This window comes from Haemaphysalis longicornis, unplaced genomic scaffold, assembly GCF_048455015.1.
Source record: "Haemaphysalis longicornis isolate Haplotype H1 unplaced genomic scaffold, Haemaphysalis longicornis Haplotype H1 scaffold_81, whole genome shotgun sequence".
NCBI lineage: Eukaryota > Metazoa > Arthropoda > Arachnida > Ixodida > Ixodidae > Haemaphysalis > Haemaphysalis longicornis.
In genome coordinates, this window is record NW_027526449.1 from 569,693 (window position 1) to 583,002 (window position 13,310).

The following is a 13,310-nucleotide window of genomic DNA, read 5'->3' on the forward strand; positions in this document are numbered from 1 at the left end:
CCAATTAAGTACTACGGTGAAAATTTATTGAGCAGGCAGTTAATTCTCTGTTTGGTAACGGTACGTAAAAATCATTTTTTCCGTTACATTCGCTTGTTTAACTCAGCAACATGAAAGTGCTTAACGGTTTTAAATTTACTTTAAAATAACCCTTTCGAGAGAAGTACATTGCTATTGCAGCAAAGGATTTACAGTACAAAATCTTCCTCATTCCTTCGCGGCATTACGTTTAAACTGCGTCCACTTAATATTGGATAGGTGTAGTTGGACAAACAATTGGAATTCCCTGCTCTGGTGGACGTGCAGGAACTGCTGGACTTCCAAGCTTGCCGGGATCCCCCGGATCTTTTCCCGGTCAAGTTCCAGGCATTGGAGGGGGCTCGGCCAGTTTAGGCCCTAATGGAGAACCTTTTGGCGCTGGTGGCGTGGGAACCCCCAGATTCCCGGGGCTGAGTGGCTCCGGTTCAGGTACAGTGAAAACCTAAATGGTGGGCGTTAACAGAGTGTAGCACAGCTACCTGTATAAACATGTGGCACTACACCTATGTCTTGGCGTGACTGTGATGTGTCCATTTTTCTGACCGTTTTGCCGTCAGCGTTTTCGGCGAATTACAGACGCGGGCGTGGTAAACGACGGAAATATTGCAATTTCATGTCCGAACACAAACCAGCAGACATGCTTGTTCAGCCACCAATGGAGTATCATAATTTGTAAAAATGGGGGACGAATGTATTGATTTTCTAGTTTGAAATCAACTGAAAACACCGCTATGAATATGTCAGTGAATACACGGCTGGCTAACACACACATGTATGCACACGTCTTTAAAGTGTATAGACACCGCTACGCTGAATCGAGTGGCAGATGATGAATAAACTTTATTGGAGACCAGGTGCTGATGTTAGGGCACCCGCCCGGTGGGAGGCTTCCTTAGTCCGGGATGCCTTGGGCTATGCTGGCCATCCGTGCCCTCTCCACCAATCGTCGCTGGGGTGGAAGGTCGGAGCTTGTCAGCAGCTCCACCCACTGCTCATAAGTAGGGTTGGCAGTAGGGTTGGTTGGCAGTAGGGTTGGCAGTAGGGTTGGCCTATCACAGTGGCAGAAACTTAAAAATAAAAATTCTGTAGCTCAAGTAAAGTTACGTCAAAAAACCTTTGAGAAAATGAACCTTTCTACCCATAACCGGTATCCTTCGATGAGCTTTAGATAAAGTCATCGTGTCCTGAAGGCTGCAAAAGATGATTGCGTAGTGGAAACTTTTGTTTCAAAAGCAGAGGAACATTATTCTGGGTATTCGAACTGAATACAAAACGAATAAAAACTTTTTTTTCAATTTTTTCAACAATGAACTGTTTTATGCCGGGGCACACCAAGATAGCACTGACGTCATATCCGTCACGGAAATGACATCGCCAGAAAAAGGTGTAGTGGCGCGGCTGCGGCCGTGTTCGAGCAACGAACTCTCTCGCCTCAACGGGTGGTAGAAAGCGCTCTGCCAACTGCGCAATGAACTTTTAAGTGCAGATCCCTTTAGGCGCTCGCCTTGTCATCCTAGCTCGCTCGCTCGACCCAAGTATATAGAGCACCAAGGTGGCGTCCCGGGCAAACGCTGTTGTTTGCGGCGTACCCCAGGGGCTTCGAAAACCAAGCGGTTTATATAGTCATAAGCGTTCGAAAACTCGTGAAACGATGGCGCCTGTCATACATCTTCCCGTTGTTTAGCGCAAAGAAAACTACAGTACATTTGAGGAAAAATATACGTTCAGGATGCCGGTTGGGTTGTCTTTTACGATAGTAAACGCGAAATGTGGCAGTGCAACGCCAGCACGTGCGGGAAAAAACACTAAGAGAACAGAACTCCCGCTGGCGCAGTTTCAGGCCGGGGGCGGGCGAGCACTGCGAAGGCGGGAAATTTGAATTGGATGGCGTGGTAGCAGTAAGCGGGTAACGGCGGTACAGCCCATTATTGCGAATCACTGCTCTGTACTTCCGACAGATTTTACATTGAGTGGAACGGCTTTACTTTTTTCTTTATTGCCCGCTTGGCGGCAACACAAAACGCACTACACAGTACACAAATTAATAACTCCAGCTACCATTCAGCTAAAGGAGGTGGTTAAAACCATCTTAAACTGCGCAAGTACATACAGAATGAGTACCCAGACTGGTTCTTCCGGCATGACTTTGTACACTTCTATTATGTAAGCAACAATTTCAATGAAGTACTCTCGCACTGTGCGAGCATTCTATTCGGCATTTTGAAGTGTCATGCAGATTTTCCACGTATAATGTAGTCTAAGTGCAATGGGCATCTCACAGGACAGCCTCCATTATTGTTTACAAGCAAAAGCCGAATACCATAAGCCGTTAATGGTAGGTCTTTTTCAAGGTTTGTTGGGAGATGTCCTAGTGGAACACCGCAATCCCAACAGACCAGAAAGATGCGGTCAATTGTTTCAATCTTTTTACATAAGAGACAGTTATGTGTTCATGGGTGTACAAATAGTCCTTTTTCCTGTAGCCAGGGTTTTACTGGTAGTGAGTCGCTTTGAAGTTTTAAGAAGTAAGATTTAGCAAATAAACGTACTGGGATTTGTTTCAATCTTTTTAGAACATCTTTTGCTTGTACCTAATGCATAGAACTGACGATAAGCCGGAACACGTAGACACACATCAATCACATCTTTGTACAAACCCTTCCCCGGTAAACTACTCGAACACTCCGAGGAAAACTTAACTGTCAAAACCTAAGGGTATCCACGACTTCGCGCAAGAACCCACGCACACGTGCACAGCGGATTTCAGAATTTTAAACTACAGAGTCTGGAAACACCACGTAGTCGGATGTGTACCATAGTACGTCGAAAGCAGTCTCTCTGCTCTTGTAGAACCATAAACCTAGAAACTATTTGTCGGATAAACAAATGTGCCAGTCCCAATTCACCACTTTTCAACGAGAGAAAATAATTAGTTCGACTCATGTGCTCCCACCTTGACCCCCACTAGAAAACCGCAAACACTCTGTGCAGCTTTTGTATGCTTTTACTTGACATACAAATCGCCTCAAAGGCGTGCCATACCTTGGCAACGGCCGACACGTTACATACTGATGCGCGGGCAAACATTCACAGATCCCTTCCTTCTCATTGTGTTCATTTCTGTGTAACTCTGTCTCTTTCTTCGTCCTAGTACTTACTGCCTAGTGTCCTGGTGATTTTCAAGTGGGATGCCAAGATACCTTGGCGGAGTTGTCGTCCAAGGCGTGTTCTCGAAAAACACTGGCCTACTTTGCAGTCACCGTGTCAAACTCCTCTGCACTTGTTCCAGTTATCTTCTCTGCCAGACAACTCGCAAAATTGCTTTAGATCTTTCGCCGCATGACGCAAACTTTAATTATCAGTACGGAAAACAGCGATGTCATTGGCGTATGACAAATCTTCAACTTCACTATAGTCCAAACGGAATCCGTGTATACTTTTATTTTGAGAAATCTTGAAACAAAAGAGCTCAAGATAAATCGCATACAGCAAGATGCTCAAGAGGCACCCCTGCTCTCTGCCGACAGCATATAAAAACTTTCTCCCACTTTTTTGTTTACAATAACACTAGCTGAGCACTGATAGTACATCTTTATAACAGCGCTATGAACTCACGTGCAAGTCGGTCTACAAACGCGCCTTATATCACTCTCTATGACTTTCTATTCAGACGGTGTTGCCGTCTAGACGAGGAGCAGCGAATTGGTGTATCAGTACGCTAATACGCGCTGACCGGTGGTGCCTCGATGCCACTGCCTTCGTGTACACGAGACGCGCGTGAATTGAGGACACCCCCACCCACTCCCCGCCTGCTGTATCGCGAGGGACGGGCCCGCATAAGAAAACTGTTGCATTAGACGCCACAAAAAGGCAACGATGCCAACTGGAGAATGTCGCACTCGTGACTGCTTTGGTGCGACAAGAGATATTCCAGCGGGATACGGAACGCGTTCGCGCATTCATGGTCCAAGGTACGAACGCTGGCTCTCCTGATGCAAGCGTCGCAATGCAACGGTCGGCCGTACAGGACACAGATCATGTTCGAAGTGGTCGCACCTTTGTCGAAGCGACCCGCCCGCAGGACGTCACTTGCCAAACACTCCCACAAGACTGCTGCCGACCCACAAATTGTGCTTCTTTCGCTGCAGCGGACCATGTGTTCACCAAACAATTCGCTGACAATCCATTCGGCTTCGTTTGCCGGGTTTTCAAGCGCCTGTGGTATCCGTCGGACTTAAGCAATGCTCGAGCGCGTGCAATCGAACGACTGACGTTGATGCGTCTAACAGTGCCATGCCGACGAAATATAAATAGCGACGTGCAAGTTCATATCAATATACACAAACATTCAACTGCTGCGGTGTGGGCACATTTCACTTTCGTGTTTTCTCGATTCCTAAGAAAGGCGGATAAACCACACTTTTTAAAATTTTTAACCGGGCATTGCATAGTCTGATCTTTGCCGTTTTTCTGTAACCTTCCGTGAATGATGAAAATTCACCCATTTAAACGTTTGATAAAAGTTTGACTACGGCATTAAAAATACAGCATCGAAGAAAATAACCAAATTTTAGCATTTCAAATGGTTTGGAAGCATCATTCATCACGTAACTGCAATGTTTGAGCGTTATAGATATGAAGCATAATAAGTCCATGAAAAACACTGTAGAAGCGTTTACAAACGGAGCGGCGATTTCGTTTGTGTAGTTTTGATCTCACGCCGATACCTTTCTATTGCGATTATGCTACGTTAATATTTATCGAGCAAGTTTCAAGAATTCGTGTTAGGGGAATTCATCTTATGTTACAAGAGCTTGCTCACACAGGCACGGCATGATTTTTATGCTGCATGATATGACTGCCCAGTATCGGAGGTGGACAATTCAATGGAGGTCAACGATCTGGTACAAGGCAAAACTATCGTGACATTACAGGCATGTCGGGACCCCTGGGACCTCATCCTGGCCCGAGTGGAAGCCCTGGAACCGGCACAGACATTTTAGGTGGTGCTGGAGGAGCTTTTATTACCCCTGGAGGCATCGGAAGCCCAGGTGGTGCTGGTTCTGGTATTCTTAGTTTAGGTACAGTAAAACATATACTGCACATATAAAGAGGGCGGAAAACCATTAAATGTAAACATTTCCTGTCTTGTAACATTGGCCGACACGTAAAAAGCAAAAAATCAGACAAAGGATGAAGAAGGACGATGAGAAACCAGCGTGTTCCTTCCTCCTTCCGCCCTCCTTCATCCTTAGTCTGATTTTTTGCTTTTTCCGCGTCCACGGTGCAATACCAACTTGCCGGGAAGTCCTCGATGCAAAAATGTTCTTGCCTCACAATGACGTACAGAGTGTGTATAGCCATCTTTCCAAACTTCTCCACGTCAAGCAAATAATCAGGCGCAAACATTTTAAATTAACATTTTTGGGGGCAGGAGGGCTCCCGGGAAATTTTAACAAGCTGAGGATCTCTAACGTGCACCGAAAGCTCGACACACCAGTGTTTTCGCTTTCCGCCTCCATCTTAAAAGCAGCGACCACACCGGGTCGAATAGGCATCCTTCGGCTAAGCTGCACACTACCTCAACCACTGAGACACGGCGCGGGCTCAAAACCAATTAAACGACGTGACAATTACGATAAGTTGTGGTGGAAACGTGGCGCTGGTTGAATTTTTCAGGTAATACGCAAATGCGTATCTTGTAGGAAAACACAGAGTAATTCTTTTCGCTTGCACGTTAAACATCTCCAGGTTGTCAAAATTAGGTCGGAGCGCTCCGCTACGGCGCGCTTGATCGCCTGTGTAGCGTCGGCACGTTAAACCCCATAATCATTCAATCGATTGTTTTCCTTGATAATGTCGATGAATTTTAAAAACCCAACAAGGAGTATGCTGAGTTTAATGGCACCTGCTAGCAGCGACGATCAGAAAACGCTTAGGACCATACCCCTCTCACTAAAGGAATAGTACGCCGCGGTCATCCGGCAATAAAATATAGCTGTCAAATTTGTTCCTACTGGGATGTCGCGAGCTTTTCACAAGGCTATTGCGTGCACACTGCCTCATAAAGACTCCCCAGGGGGGATTGTAAAGTGGGGAGGGGGCATTAAGAACAGGTAATTCATTATTTTCTCATTTTCGACGAACATGAGCCAAATTCTGATTGGGTCGTATAGTTTTCATTGGAGGCGAACACCTCAAAAAGGCCATTTGTATATATAAATATTCCATTTTTCTGAAACCAAAAAATTAAGTGGGTTATGATACATTTTCGAGAAAATCAAAAAACCAAACTGCAACTATGAATATGTGGACTTAGCTTATGGTTTTTAGACACCATTTTCGTCTGAAATTAATGTTTGGGTAGGGCTAATTAGGTACAAACTCATTAGTCATGGGCCTATTAGTCATGCGTGTTCATTATAGCATGGTTCGGTATTGTTAGCATCAATACTGTATGGGCAAAACTAGTATTGTTGCTGTTCCTAGAACCATATTGCTTGAGCAAAAAAAAAGTCTCAGCGTCTGTATAATGGACTGAAAATAATTATAGGATGCAAGCGGCCGTATGAGACATGCATGGCAGGCGACAAAAAAGCGACATAGTTTGTAGCGCCCACTCATGCCTACAAAAGGGTAGTATGAGTCTTCTGTTCTAAAGTCGAAGCACGGTTTTTTTATTTTAGTACTAACGTTGAATCAATGTGATATCTGGAGTAATTGTGTCCGCCCACATTGGCCAGGCATGAACTCGATTTCTGAGGGAATTACTTTGGAGGCCAGGAATCTCTAGCGGTGCGGGAACGGAGTGATTTGAGGTCGATGGAAGGGGCCTTCGTCCTGCAGTGAACCTAGGGGGTGGTTGATCATGGTGATAATGATGAATTAAATGCATCCACGTTCGTTAAAACAATGGTAATCTTGGATGTATGGGGTAACTAATCTAATAGCGAAGGTGTTCTTGGTTTAGGCTTCTATTGGGCGAGGCGTGGTAACAATGACGCAGCGATGCGGAGAGGGCACAGCCTAGCGAGACAGAGAGAAAGCGCCAAGCACACGTACAGCAAGCTAGAACACCCTAGAAGATAAAGTTTATATAGGCAAAGCATTTCTAAACTTTTAAATCATGTACCAATGTGTATACTTGTCAACATTGTACAGAGCATAGAAAACGATAGGCATATTTGAGATATCACATAAATACATACGTGATATTTCCATTGATCTTTGAAGTAGAATGCAAAGAAACAAATATTCCACTAAATGACGCGACCAGTGGAGCACGGCAAAATTGAGCTGGTGACAACGGGAATTGATCGGGATGGCTTTGAGAAGTTCTATGAAGCTTTCCCTTGCGATTAGGGAACGCCAGGCAGCTTGGCTGTCGACATCAGCGTTCGTGATGCTTATTCAATGAAGCTGGGTCAATTGTTCAGTTTGGACAATGAAAATGTGAAAAACGTTTGAAGTTTCTACGTACTTTATTTTGTTTTTCCGCAATCAAACGTTTTATTTTGTTTTAAAATGAACAAGCATCTAATATTCGCAGGCACCTATAAACGTACGCCCTGTTGTAGTGAAACCCCTATCGTAGCGATGTAATAGAAATCAGGCGCGGTTTATTAATAGTTCGATTTAGAAGCTGACGTACATTTAGATTTTTGGTGGTAAAGACAAATCTTTCGGCTGTTTACGAAAACTTTAAACCTGACGTCAATTTTTGGAATTTTGTGTAGTAGTTATTTAGTGCTCCCAAATTTTGCGGCAGTTTTCTTTTCTTTTTTGCTTGGTGAACTTTGCGCAATTTCAAAAGTGGCTTTGCAATAATTTGCACTGCACCTTCACATAGGCTTCAAAGCGGGCTCTAGTGGAGGGCTACAAAAATATAAAAACCAGCTGAAAATATTTAATTTGTACTGAAATCATGCGCGCATTGTGTTTCCATTTCGCGCCGCCTGTGGTAAAATATGCGCTGCAGCTTTGAGAGAACCTCGGGGCGTATTGGGTGGCTGTCACTTTGGCGTATTTGGGTTTTAGGTACACAAAATATTTTCTGTCAGAGAATAAACAGGAAAAAAAGTTTTCTGGGCCATTTCATCACTTTGTTTTTATGTCATCAAATGCGGTCTGCTTGCGGCTGGTAATTTCGAACTTTGGTGCAGGAGCAGACGGACGCCCCCCTTCGGAGCTTCCGGGGTTACCTTCAGGAACATTTGGCAGCGGGAGTGAGATTCCGGGTGCTGGCCAAGCTGGGCGAGGAATTTCTCAACCTGCATCCGGTAGCGGTAGCGGAGGACCAGGTTTGTGCTTACTGCAAGCGGTTAGCAACACGTTATTTTAACGCAAAAGTAATTCATAACACCAAGCGGGGAATGACCAGGCAGCGAGTGTAGTGTGGTACATTTCCTGCTGTGCACCCAGTGTTTTCTACGTTACTAATATATTCGCTTTTACGTGTTGTGGTTTGTGTTTGCGGGAAAGCGCAAACAACCTGATTGAGCAGGAGCAAAATTTGTAGCAACAAATTCCGTTCCGAAGTTTAGGTATTTCCACAATTAGGTTCTTGAAACTACAATAGAAAAATTTACAGCGGTGGTCTAAGTTCGGTTCCACCTTATGCAATAACAACAAACAACCAAACCAGTTTTGGGAATTTGAACACCACATCTTTTGTCAGATGGACAAACCGCGAATTTCCAAAGTGTATTTTCACCTGTAATTTGAATAGCTCGAATACGGACTTTCTGCACGCCAATTTTTTTGCGGTAAACTTTATCATAGAAATATTTGTAATCTTAAGTGTGATCCAGGTCCATACTCCCGACGCAAAGGCATTTTATGGCAGAATTTCGAGTATTTAAGCAAATGAAATAAGGTGATGAGAGAAATTAAAAGAGCACAAAGGGGTCACGAATGAAGACACAAGCACCGAAGTATTGGTATCCATTCCAACATAAAAAAATTGTTTTAGAGACTAAGAACACACGAAGTGAAGCTCGGCTCTCCTTTAGAGAGGTAGTCTAATGCTTTGTGTTTTTAAGTCTTGTTTGTCTAAAAAAATCTAGCTAAATTTTGCGCCTGGCTGCTCGCTTCTGTTTATGCCTAAGCGCTTTATTTTTGAACTACCTGAACCCACTTGGCACCTTCAGACGTTTTAGCAATTGTGTGCGCGGAATAGTTTTGTAATTAAAAACAGGTTAGCTCATACAGAAGTAACCGGTGACAACTAATGCAAACTTCGGTATTTTATTAGGTAAGGTCACTAAAATTGTAATATGTTTTGTTACAAGGAGCGAAAACGCAGCAGGCTGTCAGCGCACCATTTTGAGGTGGCTTTGCGAATAGAGAAAATTAAAAATTCTTTAGACCTTTATGCTTAATAAAACTTTTACCACCCAACTCTAATACGAAATATCAACAACCACGTGGCATTTATCTTTATGAATAGTTTTCACCCAATGAAGTACCCTAAGCTGAAAATTTGTTTAGGGACAACAAGCGCAGCCAAAGGCAGGAGCGCGGTCCGACTACTGCCGTGGCAGCCCTGTCTACACCTTCTAAGCTATGATCAATCAATCAATCAATCGATTCAGCAGTAAGTTTTATTTTTCGCTCCAAAAGTACAGCAAAAAAAGCGGGGCCGGAGAAAAAGGCGCTCATTTGCGGCTTGATAGAGCTCCGGACACCCATCGGCATATGAATAATTGTTGAAGAACTAGTTTAATTGAGCCAGAAGACGTGAAAAATTGGAGATGGTGCTATTACCTCTTGTCATATTATCACATGGGCGCCCTATCACAACGATTCCTCTGGAATACACTACCAGGTAGCATTGCGTCATTTTACAGATGGATGTTTTTGCGCATAAAAAAACGGTTACAAAAACTTAAAGCTACATTTGCTTTTTTCAAATAAAATGCGATTATCCTTGGTTTCTCAGCGAGGATGTTTCTCCAGCTGCGCTGTAAGAAAGGGTAAGGTTCAGAAGACGGTTATGTTGCTTTGTCGTTAGGGACAGATGCAACGGCTTTTTTTTCAGTTTAAATGTGTATGTTGCCGCAAAGAACGGGAGAGAAAGATAAAAATTTTTACGTGTTTCTTTCACACCAAATAATACTGATTACACGATTGTACTAAGTTTTCTATTATGTATGAGAACCAATTTATGTGGCGGAGCAGGTCCGCGAAAATGTCCTCATAGGTGTTTTAGGCGGCACAAGAAGCAACTAGTGCAATGGGTATCCTGAAGACTAAAAAAAATAACATGACTTGGTAAACTACACGTGTCAGCGCAATCGAAAGGTGTCATTCGCTAATAAATAACTGCATACTATTGTTTTTCTTTTCTGCTATAAAGCAAAGGAAAGCGCTACAAGAAAATAATTAACGCTTTTGAATATGCAGTGTTCTGGTCAAGCTATGAAGATGTACGCGTGCAATGTAAGGAGTCTTTTAATCGTTCTATTTTTTCTCAAGAGGGACCCAAATACATGTTCGCAGGATATAAACCATCCAAACCCTTAAATTATGTGCGAATGCAATACGGCCTGACACAATATAAATAAAGATGCTATGTCCATGAAATTAAGTAACTGCAAGTTCCAGGTCAATGGAACCTGCTGAAATAGCGTAGCTGAGTTCGGCACGCTGGAGGCCAAATTTATTTATTTATTTATTTATTTATTTATTTATTTATTTATTTATTTATTTATTTCTAATACTGTTAGCCCTTTTCGAGGTGGCACGGGGTTGGAGGATTGACACATGTTGCCAACACAACAACCAATGAAACAAACTAAACACATCACGACAGGTACTTTTCCAACTTCCGTTAAACGATTGTACAGTCATTGCGTCATCAAAAATCTGTGCATCAAGGGCATTCCAATCTTCTATTGTCTTAACAAGGGGAGAACAATTAAAAACATCAATTCTGGCATTGTAAGGCGTAAAAACATACCGGCGATTCACACGAGGAGAGACTCCGCCAGGCCGGAAAGAATAGCGCGACTGATCTAAATTGAATTTATTAGTAGAGAGCTGGTACAAAAATGGCAGCATCTCCACTCCGTGGATGATGGCGAGGGTGCGGAATACGGGGACTCGAAATGACATCCAAGTTGCGCCCCGAGTTACATTCGATGTGCGCCCCGACCGTCATTCGATTTGAGCCGTGAGTTGCACCTTGAATATTGCCTAAATGAAACTGCAACTCACGGCTCAAATCGAATTATGCTTGATTTTTCGCTTGATGGGGTGTGCGCACGGATGGACGCGGACGGACATGGGAGGCCCTATGGTACTCCGCAGCGTTACAGGCGAGGGAGTAAGCCGTTTGACGCTCGGGTACTAACTCAATGTCGTAGCCCAATGGGTAAGACTACTGACACTAACACTGTCTGGTCTGCCAGACACAGGCTGGAATACTGCCGGTGTTAGTGTGATTTTTTGCAATTGTAAATGCTATGGGCACGGACGCCGGAGGACATTGTGCGGTCCTAAGGTACTCCGCACCTAAAACTTCAGTCGTGTGATTTTCCTGCGTGTTGTCACTGTCGATAAATTTGCCCTAGCGGGCAAGGTGGTTACGGACTGTGTTTTCGATACGCTGAAGATATAATCCGTACTTAAAGTCTCTGTACGCGTTCAAGTTGGTTAATTTGATATTGCTGGTGAGGATCCTATATAACACTAGCATATTTCAAAGAAGGACGTACGACGGCTGTGTAAGCCTTAAGCTTAACTTCAGGCGTTGAAAACGCGAATTTTCTTTTCAAACATCCAAGTTATCCTCAGCAGATCCACATATGTTATTTATATGCTCCTTCGAATGGAGGGTACTAGAAATGGTGACACCAAGGTACTTGAGCTTTGTCGTGCTGGCTATTTGCTTGCTCCCTACAGAGTAATTAAAACTACGTGGGATCTTCTTGTTCAACGCAGTCATACACGTGGTCTTTTCAAAACTAATTTCCATATTTTATTTGGAGCACGAATTATGAACTACTTGTAAGGCTTTATGAAGTAGTTTTTGATCATCTATAGATTTGACTGGGCAGCATAATATACAATCTTCCGCAAATAAACGCACTTCAACACTGGTATCTATATTCTGGGCTATATCATTAATATAAATCAGGAATAATATCAACCCAAACACAGACTCTTGCGGTACACCAGAAAAAACCGGTAAACTTTGGAAGTGTTGACCATTAATTACAACCAATTGCAGCGTATTTGATAAGTACGCTTGAATCCAGGTAATAATTTTTTGGTTGACCCCAAGGTCATAAAGCTTGCTGATGCGTTTCCTGTGGCAGAACATATCAAATGCCTTTGACATATCAATTAAAATTACGTCAGTAAAGTTAGGTTAGTTGTTGAAGGTGATTGGTGTCGTCGTGGAGGGTGGTGAAGGACCCGATGACGAGACGAGGCCAGTAGATGATGAAGAAGAAGTCTATTTACACTTATTTACAGGAGACGACGAAACAAACATAAGACAAAACGAAAACTGAATTACAATTAAAAGGCGCCGCAGCGCACAAAAGGGGGTATCGCGGCGCGATCCCTGATGGGGGCCCGGACGCCAAAGAAGGTGCCGAACCGCCGCACAGTTGGCGAGAAATTCGTGGGGCTCTGGCGCCCAGAAACTGCCACGGGAGCAAGTCTTGGTGCGACCGCTGTGGGCCGCAGCTCCGAACAAACTCGTCGAAGCATGCGCGAGCAGGGCGCGAGCAATGCCGCCTCCCCCACAGCAGCGCACATGCCAATAAGGGGTTTGACCTCCGCTCCCCCCCCGGCCGTCCCCGAAGGTCAGGATGAAAGGAAGGCCTTCCCCGACGCCGCGTAAAAACCGCCGGCGAGGCCCATACAAAGGGTTGCGACTCGCTGGCGTCGGCGGAGGCCGCCCCAACATTCCGCCACCGGATGGGGAGACCCAACAAGGACACGAGAAGGGAGGGGGGTCATCGTCAAGACGGGGTTCATCGGCGCAGTCATCATTACAGCTCCCCCATAAAAAGCCTGTGTCAGGACTGCTTGGACTACTACAGGCATAAAAACACAGTGATTACAGCGCCGTAACCCAAGGAAGCAAACAAAAACCGCGAGGAATATCCCTTGAGGACTCCATGCATGCAAGCGAAATTTTCGCGTGCGAGCAAAGCACAAAGTGAAGTGCTACGCAAAAGAAATCAAACAAAAAGGGTGCATAACACTCCAGGGGCCCATCATGCAACCAGCAACATACCCGCGTGCGGGATACACCA

At 44.3% G+C, this 13,310-nt stretch overlaps 1 protein-coding gene across 3 annotated transcripts in view; it reads left to right on the forward strand.

Moving 5' to 3' along the window:
* Window positions 1–13,310, forward strand: part of LOC144150935 (uncharacterized) — a 65,092-nt gene that overhangs the window by 14,233 nt on the left and 37,549 nt on the right. The window contains exons 4-6 of one of the 3 annotated variants that reach the window (XM_077682231.1): window positions 307–468; window positions 4,974–5,090; window positions 8,208–8,339. In XM_077682231.1, the coding sequence (XP_077538357.1) occupies window positions 307–468; window positions 4,974–5,090; window positions 8,208–8,339 (411 nt within the window). Of the gene's footprint in view, window positions 1–306; window positions 469–4,973; window positions 5,121–8,201; window positions 8,340–13,310 lie in introns of all 3 variants that reach the window. The other 2 variants (XM_077682230.1, XM_077682229.1) reach the window with 2 other exon arrangements.